General features: G+C 41.0%; 1 protein-coding gene across 7 annotated transcripts in view; it reads left to right on the top strand.

The window, feature by feature from the left end:
- Positions 1–26,370, top strand: part of rbms3 (RNA binding motif, single stranded interacting protein) — a 285,669-nt gene that overhangs the window by 71,187 nt on the left and 188,112 nt on the right. For 3 of the 7 annotated variants that reach the window (XM_078266934.1, XM_078266936.1, XM_078266935.1), the window contains exon 3: positions 1,449–1,643. The exons of 1 other annotated variant lie outside the window; for it this stretch is intronic. In XM_078266934.1, the coding sequence (XP_078123060.1) occupies positions 1,449–1,643 (195 nt within the window). Of the gene's footprint in view, positions 1–1,448; positions 1,644–9,029; positions 9,115–24,754; positions 26,180–26,370 lie in introns of those variants that run through there. 3 more of the 7 variants (XM_078266941.1, XM_078266938.1, XM_078266939.1) reach the window with 3 other exon arrangements.

Here is a 26,370-nt window from a genome sequence, read left to right as displayed (position 1 = left end):
ACATAATCTAATAAAAACCTTATTGGATAAAAATTGTTATTTTCATATTTCTTTAAGATCTCTGTTTAATGCACTCAAGATTAGTGATTGTATTAAACAATCTGGCTGCAACTAACGATATTTTTTCATACTTTTACTCTAATTTGTAATTGTTTAGTCTGCAGTAGTGAAAAATGCCTTTGCGTTTTTAAACCAAAGTCCAAAACCAAAAGGTTTTCAATTTATAATGTAAAACAGAGAAAAGGAGAAAATGCTCCCATTAGCGGAAATTTGAACTGTTTCGCAAATGTTTGCTGCTCAATATGTGCATACTGTGTACTGTAAATATGTACTGTATTCCCCATCCTTCGTCATGTTGTCGTTAAGCGGTTGGACATACAAAACTTTCTTGGTGTTCAACCAAAAACAATAACAATTGAGCGCTACTTCTTGCAATCGTGAGGTCGCAATCTTGTTTTTGTGTGTGCAGAGCCCCGATTGTAGTATGTATAAAAGAGTGTATCCACTCCCAGGGTGAAAGTATGCCGCTGTACTGAAGTACGAACAAAGATTTAAAAAAAAAAAAACTACCCTGTTTTCAGCTTTGTGACAATGCTTATGACGTAAAAGAATCAGCCCATAAAACACTGTCAGTTTTTCTGAAAAATTATTTTGGAAGGTACATGGTTTTCTTTGGACAGCAAATGTACTTCTGTGTGAATTACAATCTAGCAAATACCATGAACCTAATGCAGTAATACCTGCTGTTTGGAGACTTAATACATGTTAAAACAAACTCTAAGTGGCACTGCTAACCAGAGTTTGCAAATACTATAGTATTTGCCCAAAGTCTTGTTAAAATGCCAAGGATCAGCATTTGTGTGTCCTGTATTTATTTTTTTGGTGCTCCAATAGCCATGACAGCCCAGGTAACCCATCTCAGAGCGGCATAAGCCAGCCTGTCAGCAGATTCAGCCCTGTGTTTCCTGGACCCTGTTGATACCCTATACATAATGCCACACTGGGAAGCCCATTGCCAGCCTGTAATCCAAGCATCTTATCAAACCAATCAGCACTTTTCCAGCAAGAACACATCTCGACCGTGACGGAGGGCGGGTTTCACAACATCTGGTGCTCGGAGAGAGGAAGGGAGGGAGAAAATGAGTGAAAAGAAAGTGTGTGAACAATTTTGATTCTCTGTTATAGAAATTTTAGATCAACCCCACGTTCTGCTTTCTCTTTCGATACAGGTCAGTGAGCTGGCAGTCAGTTGTTAGTGCTTGCCCGCTGCGTTGTGGAGGCTGCTCGCAGTTATGCTATTGATGTTCTTGACGGTAACATTTGTCACTGCACTCCCTCGCAGTTCCCCTCTTCTCCATCTCTCACTCACACTAACCTCTTTGCAATTCCCTTTTCCCCAACCTCCTGTTTCCCATTTCCCTTTCCCATCCTTCCTTCCTACCCACCAGCCAAGTGCAGCGGTGAGAGGTTACCACAGCAGTAAGGCAGCAGCCACTGGTAGCAGTGGTGATCAAGGGGCCTGGAGCATCCCTTCTTTCACCCGTACAAGTCTGCAGCACTACCTATCCCACCATCAACAACCCCTGCATCAATACCCTCAGTCCTCGCACACGAGCTACGCCTACTGCCCTGCCCATACAGCTGTGAGTACAGCAGATTTCTTATTTCTCCTTGTCACTTGATGTCCCTCTGTCTCTTCTTTGTTGCTCTCATTTATTAGAATACTTCTCTGCTCTTTCTGTCTCTCTGATCACTCTCTCTCTCTCTCTGGTGTCCATTAGTGGCCGTTACTATCAGGGAAGCTCTTATGCACACAGCAAATTCTCTTTCGCCATTCCCCCCCCCTTCCCCCCTTCTCTATCGCTTCCCTTTAATCTTTTCCCTCTTTCCCACACTCTTTTCTCTCAAGCCCTCATTGTGTATATCACTATTTCTTCCACCCTCCTCCCCTGGCTTTATATCTTCCTTTTACCCTCTCTCTCCTTCTTTTCTCTGCAACTTAATTTGTTTTTCTTTCATCCATCCTCTGCAACGAGACTAATTGAGGTACAGACACTTTTGGATGGCTTCCCTTGTCATTATCCTTAGAATTAATTGCTGTTCTTCAATCCGTTTGATTTGACTTTATTGGTGCGATCTGGTTCTCTAATGCAACGTTCGCGGTGTGACTGGAACTTAGGCACAAGCCAAATTGAAGAATTTTATTATCGCCATGTTGCTGTCACAGTCACAGAGCTGGAAACAAAGATTTGGCAGGTTTTTATTTCCCTGTATTTCTTCCTGTAATAAATGTATTTACAAGGCCTTCACACCAAATCTTTCTCTCATTCTCTTTTATTTCCATTACAACAGTCTGATTCTCTCATCTTACATACACACCACTTAAATTCCCAGCTGCCTATTTGCCAACGTGTTGAGACTCCCTTGAAGCGTTTGCATGCAATGAGTGAAGACATTGGATTGGACTTAGATATGATAATCATCACTGTACGTTGACTCCTGGTTGCACGTGGCATTCCTTTTATGCTATTCCTGGGATCAAGGTACACATTCATTCAGACTTTTATAGTTTAGCAGGAAGGAAATGATTATTATTATTAATTAAATACAAATGAGAAAAGGGAAACAAGACCGATAAACAAGAAACATTGCTCTTTTGATGAGGAGTGGGTGGCCCTTAAAAGTGCATTTGGGGTGAAAGTTATTAGCCAGCAGAGCTATTAGTCCTGTGACTGAGAGGAAGCCTTCTTTCCCACCTTGCCGGAGCTCGGTGCAGACTTGGCTGTCTTCTTGAGCAGCACGAGCAGGAAGGACATTATTGAGTGTTCGAGCTGTTGTGTGTCACTGACAAATGCCACCATTACCATTGTCATAGCTTCTACCAGCACCACCTAAGGCAAAGAGGAGCATGGGGGTGTTAAACCGTGTTGCGCACAAACAGGAAGCAACAATGGAGAACATTCCCCAAGACAGACCATAAACGCTGTGGCTGTGGTTCTAGTTGTGGTGAGGCTCCGTCACATGTTTTTGGAAAATTGCTGGTCCTTCCTGTTCTTCAGTGCTACACCCCTGGGGAGCACAGTCATCGGTATCAACATCCACATTTGTGACCCAGGAATTGTCTGAATTCTTTGACCTAACTGGGCCGAACTAACATAAAGCCACATTGTCCTCCTCTGACTAAGCATGGTCTTTGGTTTTCTAAATGAATGAAATCACCAGACATACAGTAGTTGTGTTTAATGAGTATGGAACCTCAATATTCACAACCACAATACGACTGAAAAATGTCCACAGAAGTTTGGCTTATTTTATTATATAAAACAATGTCCAGGAGCTCCTTCAGACAGTCAGCTGGAGCTCGCCCTATACTCACAAATACTTTTTTCACTGCAATGTACTGTATATTCAATGCACTGTTTTTATTATGTCAGTGTACTTATGTCTGAGACATTCCAGGAAATACATATTGGGTGTAACTCAAAGCCAGCAGACAAGAGTTTAAAATCCCTAAATGGATTTGAAACAGACAAAATTCACACACACACAATAATTCACAACAGACGCACCTCTGTCTAGTTTTTTTCTTTCTTTCTATTCTCCACTTTGTTGTCCTGTGTGTATGTGTTTCTGTGGGCTGTTGGTAGGCCACACTTCTCACACAGTACCCGCTTGGTAACAGATCACTACGGGATCATCAAACACCTGCCCTGATCTTGACCCTCCACCCTCAAACTGTAGCACCCTCCGCTGGCTTTAACTGGCCTGGTTTCATGGGAAAGTTTTTGTCTTTTCAGTAGTTTTCATTTCATCCCGGCAGAAAATAATTTCTCCCCAACTATCAAGCTTTCATCCTGGGGTTGCGATTCCACACTTAGACCTCAATGAGTGTTCACGGTGCCTGGAAATGGCTAATCCAGACGCTAACAGTAAACAAAGGCATGATTCCAGCCTTTTCAGTCTGCCTCGTGCATTTTTATAGCTTCTCATATGCAACACATACTGGAACAGCAATCCCCACAATTCAAAAACAAACTAATGCAGACTCCTCTCTCTGTTTCTCTCAAACACCCTCCCCATTTATGTCATTGTTTTTATTGCCTCCCTAAATGCTATTGTAATTTCAGGCATATTAGATGCAAAGAATGCCCAGCAAAAAGGGAAGAAAAACATAACTGATAGCTCAGCATGTGTCTGTCCTCTTGGCGGAGGAAGGTGAGTAAATAAAGGAAGTAGAAAAGCAAACAAGGATCCAGCAGAGCTCAAGAAGCTTTGCCTCCAAAAGAGTTTTTAATTACAATGGAAGCGGATACATTTCCACTTTTAATATGGTGGGATGAAGATCCCTCAGGGGGGAAGGTGGTATGACAAAATGGCAGCGGAGAAAGTCATGTAGAAGTCAGTAGCTATGACTAGAAAGAGAGTCAAAGAGAGAGACTGTGTTATATACTGTGAATATGCAATTTTCAACTCCTACAAAACACTTTTATATACTATGAAATTCTGTTGCCAAATAAATTTTTTTGGAAACATAATTGCTACCTGTGTTATGTTCACTGGCCACATAATCAGGTCAAAATCTAGCTATGTCTAATACTTTAGTTTGACATTCCTGTCAACCTCACCTATACTTTTGTAGTGCTAATCTGCAAATGTTAGCATGTTCATGTTCATTGTATTCATAATCTGACAATTAGCTGCGTTGATGTTTTGACTAAGAGTGAAAGAATGTACAGTAGAATTGGGACGGAGATGTAGACAGCAAAAAGCAGAAGAGACAGATAGACCGAGGACCCATTAGAGCAATACAAATAAGGGGAGGGCAAATGGGGTGAGAGAGGAAGAGGCAGAGGAGGAGACACATGGACTGTGGTGACTGAAGGATGCCAAGTGTCTCACCTCACATCACTGTTACTCTTAACCAAACAGCTAAACAGGTTGGATAACAGCTGTGGCGAGTGGACCACCCTTCAGGTACTTTAGTGTAATAAAACCTGACAAACTAATGATGGCACTTGGTGTTATTGGATTCTTTACTTAAAGCCACATGGCTGCAAAGGCTCCTATTGCCTTGACTGTGACTAAGCTGCAAATTATGGATTTTCTGGTCAATGGAGAATTGATCAGAAGCACAATGGCAAAGAAAAGGAAATATTCTGTGTAGGTACTTTCCACTAATTGGTGTGATGGAGCTCATTAATGGGTGATGGCAATAATGCAGTGAACATACAATGTCGGGTAAAGTGTAGACATTGTAAATTGAGTTTCCACTCTGCTTGTGGAGTGTTGCTCTTGGGATATTTGATATGCAGCTTCTAGCTTTGAGACATTTTTTTGGGCAAGCCTCTTACCTTTTCTGACTCTTCCATGCGTGTGACTGCAAGAAGCAGCGAGACGTTGCTAAAAAAGAGCATGTGTTCTTCGTCAACTTTCGTTGCTTAAATAAACACATTTCTCTATCTGACCTCTGAGCTGTTTCATTTCTGATGGTATGCTTCCTCATTCAACAGATTATCTCCCAAACCTAATATCCAGATGTTTCCAACATTGGTTTAATCATCTTGGTCTCTGCAGTCCAGATATTGCTTTTGTTTGTGATAGTGTTTCATTATTGTGCGTGTTAGGCATGCTTGGGAATTATGGTCTCGCATTTGTCCTGGCTTAATAGCCGTATTGGTCTATTTAACTGTATTCAACTGGGAGAAACTGCACAACCAGCATGGTCTACTTCAGCTAATTGCATCCATGTAGCGTGCTTATAACCAAGTTAATCAGAGCTCATGCTGATGTGAGTGTGTATGTGCCAGAGAGGGGAAGAACTAAAGTCCTTTTGATCCTTTTGGTCTTGTTGTGACAAGATACAGAGGAAAAACTGTAGATGAATTCTGATTCTCAAGGGCCAGCCCGCATTGCGTCTATGTACTGCTGCAGAGTTAATCTCTCTTCATAACGTACAGATAGAGACACACATACCTACACACATGCCGCAGAGGACAAAACTAGCTTTTCTCTCCTGAAGAATGCTGGCGCATTGGGTGCAAGAACTGTTTGCTGGCCGACCATTACCATATATTGTCCTTCCGTATGGGAATTCTCATCTTATCAGGCATAGATAACAAGACACATTTTTACCCTAATGAAAACATTTGAGTGGGTTATGACTCTTTTACCTCAGGACATGGACATCCCTGTCAACCCTTCAATTTAATTTGGAGTTGTCGCCCGAGCAAACTCGGTTTGTTACCTCATTAGACTTGCCGAGCACACACTGGACAATCATTCAGTCAATACAAACCTGCTAGTAGAGATTCCTGGCACATCGTTAGGGTCCACAAGATCTGAAATCTCAGAAAAGAGAGAAAAAGGGGCATTGCAAGTGTGAGAAAATAAGTGATAATCAGAGAGAGATGAATAGACAGAAACAACAAACATACAGTAAGTATAATCAAATCCCTGATTGCAAAGTAGTGCTCTGCTATTGTTTTACAAGTTCCCGTTCCTGTTGTTTTATATATGACAAGAATAAGTATATTAAAGATATCAATGACAAATCGTCGCGTTTACCAATCTTTTGATTCAGATTCATCAGGTAGTTGCGATCAACTCACCTTTTCATCTGTCTCTCTTTGTGAGGCCTGGCTCTGGCATAATCCTTGGTGTTGTGATTAGCTTAATTAGCCATAACTCACAAACACCCATTCATACAGGCTGACAGATGACACAGTCATTTAGCTGAATGAATGGCCTGTCTGCTGGCAGTGAGTGAGGGTGCATCCGCTGGCTGATGGCCTGCACAAGGCAGTTGAGTAGAAGCTTGTTATCTGTGGATCACCCAGGAAAGCAAAATGATCAGAATAATGAAACTGAAAAGGCAAGTAAGGTGTGACAGAAGGGTAGTAGGGAGTGATGGATGGGTGTTATGGACAAAACCGATTTTTGGATGTACTGTAACCATCATAAAAGTCCCAGTTTCTGTTTTTGATCCATTCTTCCAAGAAATATTCCATCCAAGAGAAGGTGAATTCAGAGGCAGCAGATGCTGATGTGTACTGTACATGTGTGGTGCCGCTGGGGGATCCTTGTGGAGACTTTGTGATGGAGTACAGTAGCTTACATTTTAGACTCTAAGTCTCTTTTATCAGCCCTTGAATGAAGAGCATTGCTCATTCTCCAAATACGGCAATGATTCATCTTTGCCATGAGCTAGAATGGGCTTTGTCTCAGTAATTAATTTAGCTCTCGGGACAGCAGTTGGAATGAGTCGTGTCTTCAAGGCCTAATTAAAAGAAAATTGTCAAACATATTCTAGGTCACACAGCTCAGAATCTCCAACCGTTTAGAAGGGATTTTTAGGGACCGCCACCTCCTTTTGTGGGCCATTTTGCTTGCTGAAAGAGTGGGTTACAGAGTGATAAACAAATGCTTTTATTTGCTTTGTTGATTTCTTCAGGCACCTCTTGAAAATTGAGACACTTGATGTTTTGTTTACCATTGGCTGCTTGAGTCAATAACTCAATCTACTTATGGCTTTGTGCTCTACATGTCTTTGTCTCTGTCTGAGGATGGTTTATTTGAATTGCTAAGAAATTTCACGATTTCTTTTTTGTGGAAATAGCCTCACAATTAACTTTCTACCCTCAGCTGAATGAGAATGTAACTGCACGAATACCTTGGGTTTTAAAATCACTTTCTCTAAAATTAATGTGGTTGGAAACACAGATATTGGCACCACATTCATCATAACGTATAAGCTGAAGTACTCATATTATTGAATCAGTCTGTCAGACCGACTGACAGACAGGAAGTGTCTATCTTATCTGTCCTCATAATGAGAATCAATGACTTTAGTTACTGGCACAGAAGGGCACAGAATGGCTCTAACAATACACACACTTACACACACAGACATACAGGTTCTGAACAATTAAGCGCGAGCTGTCGGGCTTAGTGCCTGGGTCCATTGTAAGTGCTCTAAACCTGTTAGACTGTGACAGACCATTAAAAGGCTGCCAAGGCTTCCTTAATTTGCTTCAACAGTGCACACTGAGGCAGAGTGACACCCTTTGCTTACACCTCCTTCCCTCGCCCCTCTCCTCCACAGCAACATTTACACACACACACACACACACACACACACACACACACACACACACACACACACACATATATACACACACACACACTGTTTGACAGTATCAACACCATCAAGTTACTGCAATATATCTGCCTCCATTTTTATTCTGGAATTACCGTGTATAATGGCGAATTTCTGTTTATTTAGGCAAACGCATCAAATCATTAAAACTCCTGCCAACACTAATGTATTTTCTGTGTCATTCTTTTCAGTAAATTGCTAGGAGCATAAAGTAGACAACAGTAATTATCTTTGCATTGGAAGGCATTGCCACAGTAAATTTGAAGCTTGTATCACCAGTACTTGTCAGTTTATATATTGTAAATACAGTATATCCATGCCCTTATGCAGTATTGTAAAACACACCTTCATATTTGTCATCATCATAGATGTCCTCCATACTCTATTAAGAAATGTAGTTCAGTTTCCTGGGCTTCACCAGTCCTGGTTGACGGTGCCAGTGAATTATGGTAAAAACAGCAAAGTGTGAATTGCATGTTTCACACCATGTTTGTATTTTCACACGTTGAAATTAACAGCATAAGCCCAGAAGATTACACTTTTCTAACAGGTGCATTGTTTCCAGCTTTTGCAATGTTTTATTTAAATAAATGACTAGTTTCCACAGAACTAGTTCCAGGTTGTAAAATCAAATCCTTTTAAATACTTTTGCAGCTTACTGGATTCTAACCAAATGAACATGGTCATGATGACAAAGCACTTTGTTTACCCATGCAGCAATCCAGCTCATAGGGATACCTTGTGTGTTGACACTTCTGAATGAATGCCGTTTGGGCGGATGTTTCACCTAACAGGCATTTCCTGTCGTGACTAGAGCCTGACGTTCTCCACCATTAGGAATTAAAGGCCCCGGCAACAAGATCCTGAGAGCCAGACCACAGGAATATCCAGAATCTGACGGAGCATGTTTCATTTCCTATTTCACAAGAGCGGGCGGTCCATGCAAATTCCTAGCTGCGGTATGCCACCAGTCTTTATTTAACAGCGGTTCGTGGTTGATATTAGATGTTGGACACAATGGGAGATGTTAGAGGGTGGTTTAGGAAGGGTGCTGGCAGATCTTGCAGGGATTTAAAGAGGTGTCTTCTCTTGTTCAGATCATGTGGACTGTCATATTTACATGTCATTGCTGGCTTAGTGCTGTTTCTTGGCCGTGTTTAATGGAAAATTCGGAGCGTCTCATCTGTGAAATTGTTCTTCACAAAATCAGTTTGCACCTGTTACTTTTTGTTTAGGTGATTAGTCAATGATAGGGCAAGGCAGAGGAACATAAATCACACATCCTGAGCTGTAGATGTGACCTTAATTCATAATGTTTCACTGCGATCATGCCCTGGTTTTTAGCTACACATACAGACACGCACACACTTGCATGCACAGACATCAGTGCCCAGATGGGTTTTCATATATGGCTGCCTGGGGCTGTAGTATTGGCTTTAAAAACACCCATAACATCTGTAAAGCATTATGGCTGATTATACTGGTCCTTCAATGCAATCATGCAATACAGCCATGAGTGATGGCTGAACATGAGCCTTATGGGAAAGAAAAAGATGAGGCCTCTACTATTCGGATTAAGGCCCATGGCTACATACACACAGGAACACACTGTAACACATTAATTTGGCAAAATCTGATTTTATTATTTATATACTAGTGAGGACCCCACATTATATCATTACCCATAATAATAATAAACTTAATTTCTATAGCACTTTTCTTAACAAAGTTACAAAGTGCTTTCCAGGACCCATAACTCTAGCCCAACACAACTTATTTTTACATTTACATTTGTCTTTGTTTGTATATACAGTGGGGAGAACAAGTATTTGATACACTGCCGATTTTGCAGGTTTTCCCACTTACAAAGCATGTAGAAGTCTATAATTTTTATCATAGATACTCTTCAACTGTGAGTGACAAAATCTAAAACAAAAATCCAGAAAATCACATTGTATGATTTTTAAGTAATTCATTTGCATTTTATTGCATGACATAAGTATTTGATACATCAGAAAAGCAGAACTTAATATTTGGTACAGAAACCTTTGTTTGCAATTACAGAGATCACATGACCTTCTCCCATTCCTCCTCTGGATCATCCAGATGGTCATTGGCAAACTTCAGACAGGCCTGGACATGCGCTGGCTTGAGCAGGGGGACCTTGCGTGCACTGCAGGATTTTAATCCATGACGGCATAGTGTGTTACTAATGGTTTTCTTTGAGACTGTGGTCCCAGCTCTTTTCAGGTCATTGACCAGGTCCTGCCATGTAGTTCTGGGCTGATCCCTCACCTTCCTCATGATCATTGATGCCCCACGAGGTGAGATCTTGCATGGAGCCCCAGACCGAGGGAGATTGACCGTCATCTTGAACTTCTTCCATTTTCTAATAATTGCGCCAACAGTTGTTGCCTTCTCACCAAGCTGCTTGCCTATTGTCCTGTAGCCCATCCTAGCCTTGTGCAGGTCTACAATTGTATCCCTGATGTCCTTACACAGCTTTCTGGTCTTGGCCATTGTGGAGAGGTTGGAGTCTGTTTAATTGAGTGTGTGGACAGGTGTCTTTTATACAGGTAACAAGTTCAATCAGGTGCAGTTAATACAGGTAATGAGTGGAGAACAGGAGGGCTTCTTAAAGAAAAACTAACAGGTCTGTGAGAGCTGGAATTCTTACTGGTTGGTAGGTGATCAAATACTTATGTCATTCAATAAAATGCAAATTAATTATTTAAAAATCATACAATGTGATTTTCTGAATTTTTGTTTTAGATTCCGTCTCTCACAGTTGAAGTGTACCTATGATAACAATTACAGACCTCTACATGCTTTGTAAGTAGGAAAACCTGCAAAATCGGCAGTAATCACAATCGTCTTGGGTGGTGCTAAACGCCAGACGAAGCCACAGTGCCTCTGCAAAATAGCCTTGGGAAGGAACTTGTTTTGGTGAAACGTGTACGTTCAAAGATTGTTTTAGTCGTACAACAGGAAACTCAGATTGGACAGATAGTCTAGCTAGCTGTCTGGATTTACCCTGCAGAGATCTAATGAGCAGTTAACCATAGTCCTCATAAATCGACCATGCCAACACAAAGAAAGCGGAAGTTAACGGACATCGGGCCGAAATGAGGGACAATGAGGTACCTGAACAATCCCGGAAATGAAACGTCATCGATATAGACTATGGGCGGGTAAATGTGGGCCTCCGGGTACTGTACAGAAATTCGCTTACCTTAAGTTACCATCTAACGCTAGTGGTAGCTAGCTAGCTTGGGTTGCATAACACTGAACAAGACATTTATCAGGCGACCAAATGTTCCAATTATCTTTGAGGTAAAAACACAGTGATACGGTCAAAGTTTAAGATGAAATCATTGACAACACCCAAAAACAAGTTCTATTTGTATGTACACAGTGCCATGGCTACACATTGCTAAGCCTCTGTCATGATTGACAGGTCAGTCTGAAGCCACGCCCCTAAAGCATCCCCTGCTTTATCGTTCATTTTAAAATATATGGGACCATAAAAAATAACATCATGCTGCATTGAACTAGTTTTGAAAGTAGCTATTAAGGCCATAGCGTCATTATGAAAATGTTTATTGAGATAACAAATCAAGTGGGGAGTAGAGTGATTTCCCCATAGACTTCTATAGAAACAGACTTCTTTTTGGAGCCAGTGGAGTCACCCCCTGCTGGAAATTAGATTGAATGCAGATTTAGGGCTCTTACACATTGGCTTCACGTTCAGGCCCGAAAGCTTCGTCCATTATTTTTACATTCTGTGGCTGCTCCCCTCTCCAGGACACCTGTGGCTTATCCCTCAATCATCTCTCATCTGCTGAATGCCTTTTTACCAGTTAGTGTCTATGCAAAGAGTCCATTTTAACTATTAAAGGAGAATTCCGGCCAATTTTTACATTAATCTTGATCGCTATAGCTACACGAGTACTTTTGATAGAAAAATTCCCGACCCGAATCAGTGCAGATAACACGGAGAAGCTGCAGCTACGTACTACAAGCGTCCCCTGAGCTAAAACTGCAGTGGTCGGGGCAAGTTTTAGAGTGCCTTTGTGCCTCTTACCAGATACAAAATACAATGAATATGTCTGTGCCACATGAACAGGGCCCTTACGTGTCAACAAGATGCATTTTCAACTCAGTGTTTAAATTCACCTACCCTGTCCCTGTCATCCTGCCGGTAGCTAGCTTGCCCTGCTAGCTGATAGCCGTTAGCCGCTAGCTGCCGTCCGGTGTGTGTATTCAGACAGGCTTCTGTGATAATCATCCCAATAACAATCCACGGAGCGGCGGTGGTGTGGCTATTTCCTCCAGAGGACAGGTCATATCACGTCACCCCTAAAAAAAACAGTAGTGCGGTAGTAGCTGCTAGCTGCCTTCCGGTGAGTGTGTACAGCCAGATAGCTGTTAGCTGCTAGCTGCCGTCCGGTGAGTGTATTCAGCCAGGCTTCTGTGATAATCATCCCAATAACAATCCATGGAGCGGCGGTGGTCTGGTGGATGTTCTGCATAGGACAGATCATGCCTTCGCAGCGAAAAGTTTAGATTATTTCCCCCTCAAAATAGGTAATTGAGCACTGTAGTGGTTATGTGATATCTGTGGCTTGCACAGTAATAGCGTTACTGAAGCTTAGCTGTAGCATCGCACTGTCTCCTGGGAATTCATTTGTAGCAGGAAAAGGTAAAGAGTGTGTGAAGAGCGGAGCTGTTCACAAGGGAAGAAGCTTGGAGTAACGTAACTATGCACTGCAGTAATCAATAGTTATTAATTACATGTGTTCTTTTGTTCAAAATGTCTGCTGACATACTACAACATTGTACTTTAAATATCTCAAAATCTTAATATGGGGTTACCATAATCAACTTCCGAAGACCAAAAAAATAGGAGCCGCTGTTGCTTTAGGTAAAAACATGACCTTTCCACAAGTCAGTGGTATAAGGATCTAGCAAAATGTGTTTCTGTTGTAATGAGCAATGCAGCATCAGTAGTTTGTTAGTGTGGCTATAAAACTTTACTTATGTCTTTGAAGTAATACACCACTTTTTGTCTATGTGTATTAATTAAAAAAGGAAGAATGGCTGAATCCATGATTCTGTTACTGTGTCAGATTTTGCCGTTGAGCTCAGCTGCAGGGGTATTTTTGATTTATTTAACAGCACTATTTTTGAAAGTTCCACTGTGTGTTGTTTTGGCAGCAGAAATGCAGCGCTTGAACAAGTCTTGTTTGAGGAAAGAGCTTGATGGAGACACACAAAGCAAAGGCACACGTTATTGCATACTTTGTTGCTGCTATAAAATATTGCAGTTTAATAGAACCACAAAGAATCTGGGCCACAGTATTGACACGTATGAAAATTTGTCAGCTGTTTCTTCGCCTGTCCTCAAAGTGTTATTTGATATTTTCATATTCTTTGTATCACTCTACCTCTGTATATCTATATCTGTATAACACTCCCTCGTCGCTCTAAAAGTAAATAATTGTGTGAAAGGTGAATCCTTTGTATAACACTCTCCCTTCCTTCGTCCTCTCAGCAGTCAGCCTTTGTTTTGTGGAAGGTTTGTTGGAGCCGCTTTGCTTCATTTAGTTTACTTTTATAACTTCAGTACTACTAATTATACAGGCGCCGCCAAGGAGGCAATCTCAAAGTGCATCACCCTGAAAGACTTACACACTGATATCTAAATGTTACCCAGTGGAGTTGCACCATAATGTGAATGTTCTTAATCATCTACTATATGCTTTCTAGTACCTCAGTGCCATCTGGCAGTATTACACCATACAAATCCCATGACAATGTCCCAATGAATGTACTGCATGTCAGAGATATGCTACCCATTTTAAGTTGCACTATAATGTCAAACATGCCAAGCACGCTTAAAGTTACTTAGTTCATGAAGACGTATACAACATACATTACTGTGTCCATTAATTGTGCAAAAGTTCTTAATAATGCATTTGTTATTTAAAGTTAAATAGACCATTAAGTCTTTTATTTTTAGGATCCTGTGACCTAAAAAAAAAAATTTTCCGATGATGTAAAACGACGATTTTTGCATCATCTGAAGATTTTTTTATCCAGAGGCAATGGATTACAGCCAGTAGTAGGAGCTACTTCCGCATGTTTTCAACGTCGTCTTTCTCTGAAGATTGCCGAGGCAAAACGAGCGTCAGCCATCTTGAATCCTCGCTTACTGGCTTCTCAGCAGAAAACTTTTAGATAGATACATAGAGAGATTTAGTCATCCCGAAGGAAATTTTAGAACAATTATGTGCATTTAAACTACCGCACACGTGTACCCCCGGGATACATTGGTATAGTTCGGAGAATATGCAGGACACTTTATTAAGACGGAATACTCGACACACTACGCGAGTTTCGTCCACCGGCTATGGAGACCAGCGGTGTTGCTCGATGCCTCTGGCTGGTAAAGGGACATCATCAGCGGGGAACGTTGAACGAGTGTGCCGGTGGAAAGCTAACGCTAGCCGGCCACCTGTTTCATCAATCCTGCTTGCAAGTGTTCCCTCATTAGACAACAAACTGGACTACATCCAACTTCAACGAAATTCCCAACACGAGTTCAGAGACTGCTGTGTTTTTGTTGTTGTGGAAACATTGCTGTATCGGACTATCCAGCTACCAGGCCGGCTGCTCTGTCGCCGGGTAGGACTAGCTAGTCGAGGTGGGCTGTGTTAACATGGACTGCCTGGTGCAGAAATGGGGTGCTTGTATCCAACTGCTGGTGGAGTTTGTGACTGTAAAATGCTGACCATTCTACATTCCATGCACATTTATGGCTGTGTTTATACTCAGTGTTTACAGGGTTTACAGTCCACAAGCGCTAATGCTAGTATATGTGTTAGCTGAACTTTACGGAGCATATAATGTGTGTGCAGTGCACTAAATGTAGCCTGTTTTGTATGTCGTTTTTAAATAATGTCGTTTTTATATATTTTAATTGTGTAATCACTTGAGCCACGGTGAAACGTTGTTTCGTGTATATGGTTGAAATGACAATAAAACACACTTAAGTTGAGTTGACTGTCTCACTGTCTGTCTGTCTGTTAACGGTAGCCGTGGCTTGGGACGGTAAAGCAGCGAAGCAAGTGCATTCTGGGATTTGGTGTCTTTCATCCACATGAGCCAAAAACACATTTTCTGGCTTTTCTCGGCCTAGAAGCCACCAATTTCAAAAAAATCACATTTCTATTACATAAGTGATCAAATTTAAAGATATATTCATCTTTCCAATGGTGAAATATCCCTTTTAAGGTGAAATTGAGAATTTGTTAGCAAACAATAGCCTATTGATACATCCAGCAGGTATGGAGCAACAATTACATTTATTGGGAGTCATTTTTCTGGCTACCTAATCAATGTACGTCCATAATTCAGGCTCCTCTTAGCTCTGTTTTTGTTCTCCAACTCCTTAGGGAATTATCTGGCTCTTAAGCTGCTAAATGCTCCACTGTGTTCACCAGCTAGTTGATTACTTTGTCTGCCGTTTGGTGCTATGAGAGCGGTGACAGTGAACCAACACAGTAACATTGCAGGCGAAAAACAAAACAATGCGTTGAAAGATGCTGTAAAGCTTCATAAAGATGTGAGAAACTTAAGGGTCTTTTGATAATTATCTGTGAGTTCGTCACTACGAGCAACCCCTTTCACATACTGTAAAAGTAGTCATGCAATCTGTTGTTGACATTTTTTTATTTTTTATTATTGCCACTTTAAAGCTTAGTTATCATTAGGAAAAAGCTGTTAACAGTAGTTGAATGAGCAGAAGAAACGTATTCCAGTTGGTGACATGCCAGGTGGTCGCCTTTGTGGTCCAGGTCAGTGGCCTTCACCTTTTTACCGTTTGAACCGAAAAACTGTCAGAATGGCAATTAAAAATTCTCACCACTTGCTATTCTACGCCTCTGTATGTTGTTTTTGTTATGTTAAAACAAATGCATGAGCAAAATGTCTATAAATTCAGTGTTATTTTGTCCTGAAGCCTGTCTCTTCAGCTCTTTCTGTTTTCTTTGTCTCCTGGGCTTCATGCTTTGCATGCAGAGGATGAGACACCGGGGGAGGTTAAGAGAGGAGCTGGAATGGAGTTCTGCTCCATTTACCACCCTGAAATATTCCTCTTAGAACGACACACTCTGTTTTCTCTCTCTCCTTACTCTCTGCACTGTTTCTCATTCTGCCTGTCCCCTCCCTCTTAGTTCTCATCTCTGTGTGACATGTGGTCATTTCACTTCATTCCAGGATGGCTTAGCAGTGCTTTAAAACATTGCTGCTGTCCTCCTATCCCATCCTGCTCAATTGCAGGCAGCATTGAGCTTCATAGGCCTATACGGATCTGTTCCTGCTAGCTATAACTCTTTCCCAAATCTCCTATCTCTATCTGCTGTGGGCAGAACCCTCAGCACCTTTCTCTATTACTTACAATAGAGAACCTTACCTACAGACATGCTTGCCCATGAACCAGTTAACACACACACACACGCACACGCACACACACTTTCAAGTATACAAGCATATCCTTTATGTATGGTTTATGCTTAGAATGTATTTGTAGTAACTGTCAAACACTTGCAGATCTTCTTATTTCCCCATATTCATTCTCAAAAAGACAGGAAAAAAGTAGCACTGACAATAATGAATGACTTTGCACTCAGATCTGTTTAGGGCATTAACACAATGAATAAAACAAAATGCACATGATGCACTGAGTGCTGTGATGAAGCTTTGATGGGCCTCTTTCCATCCCTCTGCAATGTGAGTCATTTTTGCCTTTCTCTGTGGGGTCGCTGCCTTTTTCATATTCTAAACAATGTGGATTTTGAATATTTTGGCTTTGCACATCCACATGGAAAATATCTCTTGTTTAAACTCAAACTCTATCTGCCTGTGCAGCACTTAATTCCTTATTATGCAGAGATTTTCTTGGCATCATCTCTTCCTCATCCGCAGCGACGTCCCTGGCAGTGGGAGTCGAGCTGGTTCATAGAAGGACATGGCCGGCCTCTAGGTTGCCGTTTATATGTTATATTAGGGTTAGCATTGAAGCCACACAGGAAGTCTGATCTCTGAGCTCCACTGAAGTGTTTTCACCTTTGGTGTCAGAATAACCTTGACCCTCCTGTGATCTCTTGAGTTTCCTCAGAGACGTTTTGCTTTACTTTTTATTTTTTTTCCACATAGAGAAAAAACAGACCTGGAACTGCCACAGCTGTAGACCACCTGACTTTGAATGAAGTTTCATGAACACTAAAGCACAAGCAAAATACACTTGCACACTCACATACACACACATTTAAAGTCCACTCTGGCTGTGGGCTTCTTTTCCCAGGACAAAATCATTTGTAACAACTCTGATTGGAGGTCGACCGATATGGGTTTTCTCTGGCCGATGCCGATCTTTAGAAATCAGGGTCAGCCGATGGCCGATAAATGCTGCCGATTTATTTTGGCCGATATGTGCTTGTTTTTAAACCTCTATTTGAAAGATAAAATGTAACACTAATATACACAGAATTTCTCAACAAAAACATATATTGAACACTTCACCAGTCTACACTTGTATACTTCAATTAAAAATTTATAATGTAAAACCATACTGTATATTGTCTAAATAATGTATGAAAAATATATTAAACGAAGCAGGTAAGAAGAAAATTAACTTTGTCAAATAAACTTTTCAATGAAAAAATAAAGTTTAGTGCACTTAGCAGCATTTATTAAACTTCTGAGAATACAAATCTGCAAGCGTCACAGAAAGTGACATATTATTAATCTCAACACTATTTCCTCCTAACTCCTGTTGAATCACATAAGACTAGGGCTCTCTAAAGTCAATTCTTGTTCACCTTGTTTGTTAGATCATTGTTCATTTGTTGAAATGTCCTGTTGCACTCATTAGGATCTTATCTGAGCAGATTTGTCATTCAAACAACTCTTAGTTGTAATTTAAAACTCGTCCAGCCAATTTAATAAAATGTAAGGGTTTTATTTGTGCTCGAGTCCATAGATGCAGTTAATGGATACAGGTACAGAGAACTGAAGGCTCTGTTAGCAACGATTAGCTCCGTTAGCGGTTAGCTCCGTTAGCGCTTAGCTCCAGTTAGCTCTGTTATAGGAGTGGATGAGACTGCCACGGACAAGGGTAACAACCAGACTTTGATAAATGACATTCGGGGAGCTTCCACAGCGGTGTGGCCGCGGTGTTTTGTACGGTTTTATTAGTACAGTTAATCCCAAGGCAAGAACACCGGCAACATGCTACTACTAACGGTAGCGTCTGAGCCTGAAGTGACTGCGCGATACACAAGGCAAGAGGGGAGGGGCTGGAGGCAGCTGGTCTGGGTGCGCTGTAAAAAATGTCGCCTATTCATGTTTTTAACACTAGGCTGCCCGCAGATGCGCCTGCCTCGGTCAACCTCTAACTCTGATCTTTTTTCAGAATCATGTTAATCAGGAAAAATGAATCGGTTTGCGCATGACTTGCACATTACACATTTGGAATAGAGATCAAGAACAGTAAGTGTATGCAATTTACTCTTTTAGGACATTGCCCGTTTCATGCTGGGTGTAGTAAGGTTTGCTGTGAGTCATTTTTACTCATATGCACGTCTGGTCTCATATTTCCTCCCCATTAGGCCTGCATTACTTTCCTCTGTGTTGTGATAGAAGCTAATGACTCACTGGAAATCTGCCTGGTGTTTATCAAAAGTCTCAGTGCAGGGCCAGTGGTCTGGAATCAGTCCACCCTTTTTACATCGTAATGTGTAGGAGTATTAGATAAACAGCCAAAACCAGGTGATGAGGCCATCATATATAAAGAAATACAAATAAAGAGAAGCTCTCTGCAATCATATCTTGACTATATCGTTCTGCTCTTTGCGCTGTGGAAAATTATACTCTCAGAGGGCGAATGTGTTGAATTACTTCAGGCTGTCATCTGTAAGTGCACTGATAAGAATGTATTAAGGAATTGCATGTGTCGGAGATGTGGTGAACCTACACACATAATGTTAACATCTTCACGAGGTTAGAAATGGGGGGTGTTTTTTAGAAAGTTCAGTTTACTTCTTGTATTAACTTGCTGTTCTTGGTTAAGCTATTGTTAGCTAAGCTTGACAAACACAAACACAGAAATTAATCTTTATTTTCAGCTCATTTTCCTGATTGGAGACACTATGATTTATATTCAAAATGCTTTTTTTTTTTTTTTTTTTGCGCAAGTAATTTGTCTTTGTGACGATATGAATATAATCTAATTGGCTTGCTGATTTCAGATCTTGTTAATCACATAATCAAATAAGTTATCACGCCATGGGAATGAACTGCAAGAAACAGTATGAAGACAAATTGAAACTCATGCAGACTTCTTGAACCACTTCAGAGGTCATCCACCCTCTTTTTCTTTCTGTGGTTTGGGCTTTTTTTCTTTTCAATTGTAGTAAAACTGTTTTAGTTTTGTTGTAGACCTCATACACTTGGATATTTGAAGTAATTAAATTATCTTTTTTTGAAACACTTGATCTCGATCTGGCATTGATGTGTCTTAGCATACCTTCACATTTAGCTAAATTAGATTTTGCTTTAATTCTGTTTATAGCAATACTACAGTTTCATATCAACTTCGTCAACTGTACCAAGTGATCTTCTGTGGTATAACAAGCACTGGCATTCAAGCAACATCTGTTTATCAGTCTGTTCCTAATTGGAGTGATCATCAACATTCAGTAATTTTCTCACATTATTGTAAACTATAATCAGAGGATATCTGCTGTTATCCATAACACAAGCACATTCTAAGATGCTCTGTCATAGTTGGACATCTTTCAAACAAAATGCCCCGGGGAAGCTGGTTAGTCATGCTTCATCAGTAGGTTTGCATAAAACATGTAAGATGATCTTCTTGTGCTTGGGTATCTCCCAGTAGAACCACTGCCAAAGGCAACAGGGTTTTTACAGGAATACCAGGCCCTGCTGTTCCCCAGTTCCCCTTCCCTCCTCTCCCCCTTACCTCCATTCTTCTAGCCCTCCTTCTCTCCCACCACTCCTCCCCTGGCGCTTGGCCAGCATTCCCTCAAATTCCACGCATCTGGTCATTTCTGGGAAACACCCATGACGGGATTGTCCAACAAACCACAGGAAACAAAGCCTCTTGGTTTCTGCAGCAGCTTGAAGAAGTCCAGTCGTCTCCTTTGGGAAGGGGTTGGGCAGTAGGGCAAAGTCATTGTGGACTTTCTAGGAATTCCTTTTTCATTGGAACATTTTGTAGTTAACTCTTTTTGTGTTTAGAAGACATCTTATCGCTCAGCTTGTTTATGTTTTTGAATTTAAACTGTCTTCATCCCTCTTCTCTCATTCGTTCTCACTTTTTAATAGAGATTCAAGACATTAACTGGTGTTGTCAGAGCAGTCAATGAACAAAAGGGCAGCTCTTCAGGACACTAACATCGCCATGGACGTTAGTATAATTGAAATATCTCAGAAAAAAACTTGCTTTTACTGCTGTGCAAATTTACCAAGGAAGAATTCGACTGAAAAAACAACAACAAAAAAACCAAAAAATGTCTCTTGAACTGATCAGAGGCTACACTGTTGTCTTCTTTTACTAGATTCTTTTAGAGTTGGATTGTACCTACTTAACACCTTCAGGGGCATGGTACACCCTCATCTGTCTTCCTCTTTCTCTATTTTAAAGTCCTGTAAATGACTCACTCATGCTGTCTATTTATAAAGTGAATGAACAAGCACCAAAGAAAGACCTCAGAGCAGAGGAGCAGCAGATGGCTTTGGCTTTGTTTTATGAAAATGTATGACACACCCGGCTGCAAAGTATTTGCATATACTTCTTAGTGTAGTTTTTTAAATATTTAAAATGGCAGAGAGGCACAGTTTGAGCTTTAGCCTGACAAATCGGCTTGTAAATTAGATCAGTTCTCCTTCACTGGGAAGAACACTGAATGTGAACTGTCTGGCAGTGTGTTGTTCTGGGTGGCAAACCCCAGTGTACAATAGTGCAGTAGTGGAAGGAAGTATTCAGATCCTTTACTTAAGTAAAAGTACTACTACCACACTGGAAAAATAATCTGTTACAAGTAAAGTAATGCATTGAAAAAGTTACTTAAGTAAAAGTATTCAAGTACCATCAGGAAAATATACTTAAATTATTAAAAGTACGTAATGTAGAAAATCCTTAGATTTTAGAACTTGTAAACGATCAAAACGGTTATGCAGTAAACTAAGTGTTTAATCGGATAATTTAAGACGGACTTGTAGGCCGAAATATTGTTGGGTAGTTTAATTTACAATAAAACATCAGATTTTATAAACTACATGTGTTTTTATGTGCCAAAATCTTAATTTGTAAAGTAACTAGCAACTAAAACTGTTGGATTAATGTAGTGGAGTACAAAGTACAATATTTCCCTCTGAAATGTAGTGGAGTAGAAGTAGAAAGTGGCATGAAAAGAAAAGACTCAAGTAAAGTACATACACCTCACATTTGTACTTAAGTACAGTACTTGAGTAAATGTACTTAGTTACATTCCACCACTGCAATAGTCTACAAATAGGTTGAAACAAATACAAATCCGTGTGGGAAACACTTTTCAAACCTGCTTCTCTGCATGTACTCCTTTAAAAAAAATCGGAATGTTTTGCGGTGAAACTTTAACATTTTAAAATGGTGAGCCTTTTCTATATGTTCTGAGTAGATGTTCCATCAGTATTAATAACACAAGAACAGAGAGATACTCTCTCTTTCCATGAAATGTTTGGCTGCAAATCACCTCTCTGTGACATCAGTCCCACTGATTCAGACCAGAGCGCTTCCACAAAACACACCCTTCCCAGTCTGCTTCCACAGAATGAGACCAAAGTGCCGTCATTTATTTACACACAGTGTGCGTTGCTGCTCTCCAGTCACATCGCTTGAAATTGCTTCTATAAACTAACCTTTGCCAACTCATGGGTAGAGGCTGAAAGTTCACGTCAGCCGGCTCTCAAGGTAGTTTCTATTATTGTCCGTAGGGCCACAGGTCAAGTTCTTTAGTTTCAAGAGTCAAGTCTCAATTCCCGGCTTTTAATTCTTAATGGTTGGATCAATGAATATTAATGGTTTATCTGACCACTGTCTGTGTAATGGTACTCTCCTGTTTCCATTCTGTGTCCACTAAGTTAAATGAACTAAGAAATAGTAGCAAAGTGTCCATATTTAAAAAAAATATATATATATTTTTTTTAATTTATTTTATTACGAATATGGGATTGGATTAGGGCTGCAACTAACATTTATATTCATTTTTGGTTTATCTGCCAAATATTTTCTCTCTTATTTAATTAATCGTTTGTCTGAATGTTGAAATTTTTACCAATAAACCAAAACACAAAGCCATTTAGTTGACTATCATATATGACAAGGGAAAGCATTAAATTATCACACTTTAGAAGAAAAGAAAAATGTAATTAAAAAATCTGTGTGATAATCACACTTTTAACACAACACAGTGCAAACACATACAGTTGATGCACTCATTTCCATTTTTTCCTCCATAGTAGTCTTCACTTTCTATTGGTAGAGGCATCATTTGCAGCAGAAAACATGAATTTTGGTCCCATGTGGACAAAATCTGGGTGAAAATGGCTTTTAACTGACCTTTTACTCCGTTCTACTCCTTTAACCTCGGTATTTTTAATGTGTATATATATATATATATATATGAAATACAGAGATTATTTACGTAGCCGCTCAGTGGACACACATGTTATGAAGACAAATTAATCTTTGCTTCCTCTGTGCCTCCTTCAGGTTCTGTCTCCCAATGTGTCTTATCTTATTTTCTCCCAGTGTCTCTCTTTCTATTCCTCTCTTCGTTGGCCCTTTGTCCGTCTTACTGTCTTTGTTCTCTACTCTCTGCCTTTCCCCAGATGCTAAGAGTTTGTGTCGAGTTGATCCAGAGGCTGTTAATCTGGTAATCCGCAATCAATATCGGACTCATCTCTTTCCTACAGATGGTCTATCTGATAATTATATTTTCCTCTCTATATCTGTAAAAGGCTGCCCTTTCCCTCCGAGCTTTGTTTTGGTCCCTGGGATTCTTCTGCTGGTATTGATTGGGTCTGTCCAAATGTACTGGGCCCTTTTAGACACATAGCTCTCATAAAGTATGTGGCATTTGTACTACATTGTGTCTCTACATTGCGAAAACAAATTCTCATGCTTGAAAATAATCTATATTGCAAAACTTTCAAAATTATAATTGATTCATTTCCTTTCAATTAATTAATTCATCAAATAATCATTGCAGTATGACAGCGTTTACAGTGCCATACATATTGATGCAACAAAAATAATTATCAATATACTAAGAGGTAAAGAGTGTATTTTCTGCAGCTGAACTCACTCATCCTGATACACTAGAAGTATGTAATTGGGTTATTAATTTTTGAGGAGACATATCAGCCGTTTTTGTGTAATGCTCTCAAGTGTAACAGATGAAATACAAAACTAAACTAATCAAAGTCAGAGTTCTATTTTCAGGTGTGGAAATTGCCAAAACATTTTTTGTTTCCAGTCATTTTTATGGTGTATTTTTGGCTGTGTGTGTTTTTCTTACAGGACTTATGTCAGATGATTTAAATTAAAACCAAGTTTATTTGCTAATTTAGTGAAAAATGAGGCTCCTTAACTTGTGGCCTCAGAGTTACTGAGATACCCACAAGGACTTGAGGATAGTTCCTATTCATACATATGTGTGTGTGTGTGTGTGTGTGTGTGTGTGTGTGTGTGAGAGATGAAAGAAAGGAGTGGGACTCTCTGAGTGTTTCGTTTTTCCATGCATGTTTTTGATCTTTGTGTAAGTATGAGTTTAGCTGAGGTTTATTGCGATCAGGCAATCACGGGCAGGACATTTTTGTGATGTTTTTGGTCATGGTCACAGTCAATTGAAAGAGGATTCATACAATGTCATCTTTTGATGTTACACAGGAAGCGGCTCCGTCAATGCTAGGGGATTGTTCACTGGCTCTACATGTAGAGTTTGTGATTATAGCTCTTAAAAGTGGCCCTCTGCACTTCCTCTTTGTTGACCCTGTAGGGAAAGACATATTACTAGTTTTACACCAAAACGTAATGATATTTTTGTTTTGATCTAATTCATGCTTTTACACGAAACTACACATACAAAATATAGCTTTTGCATATCTAATACATATGATTGATTAAAGCACTTGTGTACAAAAAGAAGGTACAAGAGGGTGATAGAAAAGTATAAGAACATGGTCCCCAGTCAAGTAGGCATTGGCCTTAAAATATATATCTACTATCAGGTTCTAAAAATTTTAACATTGAAAGTAGTTTATCCAACTTTACTGGTATTGAGATTAAATCATCCTAGTTTGTTAAGAGAAAGTGTTTGTTTGAGAACACAGTGTGTTCCAGGCGGTAGCTCCGCATGCAGCCAGTAGGGGGAATCGACAGCTCGCGCTGACGCCATCCCCCTCTCGTTTCCACTCCTCTTCCCTGCTTTCTCCCGTGTTGTGGAAACGTTGCAGCCCGCTGGTCTGTGTCTGGATCCCACTCTCGCACAGAGCTGCTAAAGACCCTCCTACTGGCTGGGCTGGAGAAGGAGGAGGAAGTCTGTTCTGCTCGCAGCCTCGGTCGAGCCCCCTTTACCGCCCTGTCAGTGTGGAGGAGACGGAGAGAGAGAGAGAGACTGAGTGAGAGAGAGAGCGCACACGAGAGAGAGAGAGAGAGAGAGAGAGAGAGAGAGAGAGAGAGAGAGAGAGAGAAACTGTGACAGAGAGAAAGAGAACGAGGCAGGCTGCTTAGAAGAGTGAGAGAGCCAAGGACGAAATAAGGAACACATTTTACAAGTGCAGGAAGAGGGAGGATCGCAGACGAGGGACTCGTTCTCTACTGGGCACCTGGGACACAGTCACTGTGTTTTTCCCCCCACTCGTCTTCTATCTGGAACCCGGTGGATTGACTTACCAACCGGTGGATTTTTTAATACACGTTTGTGTCACCTCATTTAGAAACTGGGGTCATTTCTCTGCGTTATCTTCCCTCCTGCTGGATCGACCGCTACAGACTGAGATTGCTTTCTGTGTCTGTGCTCTCGTGTTGTGATTCTGCTCCGTGCACAAAGTGCATCTGTCGGCAACCGGTGCTGAGGATATCTACCCTCTGTCAAACAGGACAGCACGCAGCCACCGTCGGATCAGACTACAGAGGAGAGAGAGAGAGAGAGAGAGAGAGAGAGAGAGAGAGAGAGAGTGTGTATGTAAGAGAGGGACAGAGAGAGAGAGGGGCAGTGAGAGAGAGTCTGATTCACAGTGTGTCTGAGAGAGAGGCAGATTAAAGCCCACGCGAAAGACTGGAGTGAAACAGCTCAAATAGAGAAGTGAACCTATACGTCCTCTCCCGTTTTCCTTGCCATCCCTTTCCTCCTCCTGTCCTCCTCTTCTTCCTTCTCCCATTTTCCAACATTCACAGGACTGCCAGAGCTACTGCCACCTGCACCTCTTCACGTCTTCACTTTCCTCTTCTTCCTCACCGTTAACGCTCGATACTATCCGATACCAGTCACTGACGGACACAGTGCTTTTGGTTCTAGCTCTCGTGGAAATATTTCCATTGATCCAGCAGTGAGAGACTGAGTGAGCATCCATATCCGATACTGAGGCTCTGGACCAGTTCGTCAGGAGCTTCCCCATTAGAAGCAGACCTTCTCCCAGCTGCTGTCTGGCACGCAGAACCTGTCTTCTCCCTGGAGAACTGGCTAGCGACACAGTGGTGCGGACAGCACATACAGGAATCGCACAGCTCCTCCGCTGCCTCTATTCCATTGCTAGCTACTTGGCAGCTTCCGCCCCTGTGTCACCATTCCCTGCCTCAGTGCTAAGGATTCCAGCTACATGGGCAAGCGATTGGAGCAGCAGCCAATGTACCCTCAGTACACCTACTACTACCCCCACTATCTCCAGACCAAGGTATGACACTCTTCTGCTGTTCTTGCATTCCTCAAGCCTACTCATCTACTCCTACACTCCTGTCCTGCCTTCCCACCCACCCTCCCTCCCTTCCCTCCCTCCCCCCCCCCTCCTCCCCTCACCTCCTCTCTTCCACCACCCTCTCTTCATCCCCCTCTCATCCCTGAGTGAAGATGGGATTTGATGGATAG

The sequence above is a fragment of the Sander vitreus genome, chromosome 14 (genome assembly GCF_031162955.1).
Source record: "Sander vitreus isolate 19-12246 chromosome 14, sanVit1, whole genome shotgun sequence".
Lineage (NCBI taxonomy): Eukaryota > Metazoa > Chordata > Actinopteri > Perciformes > Percidae > Sander > Sander vitreus.
The sequence above is the reverse complement of the archived record's forward strand: the minus strand, read 5'-3'. Positions and strand labels throughout refer to the sequence as shown.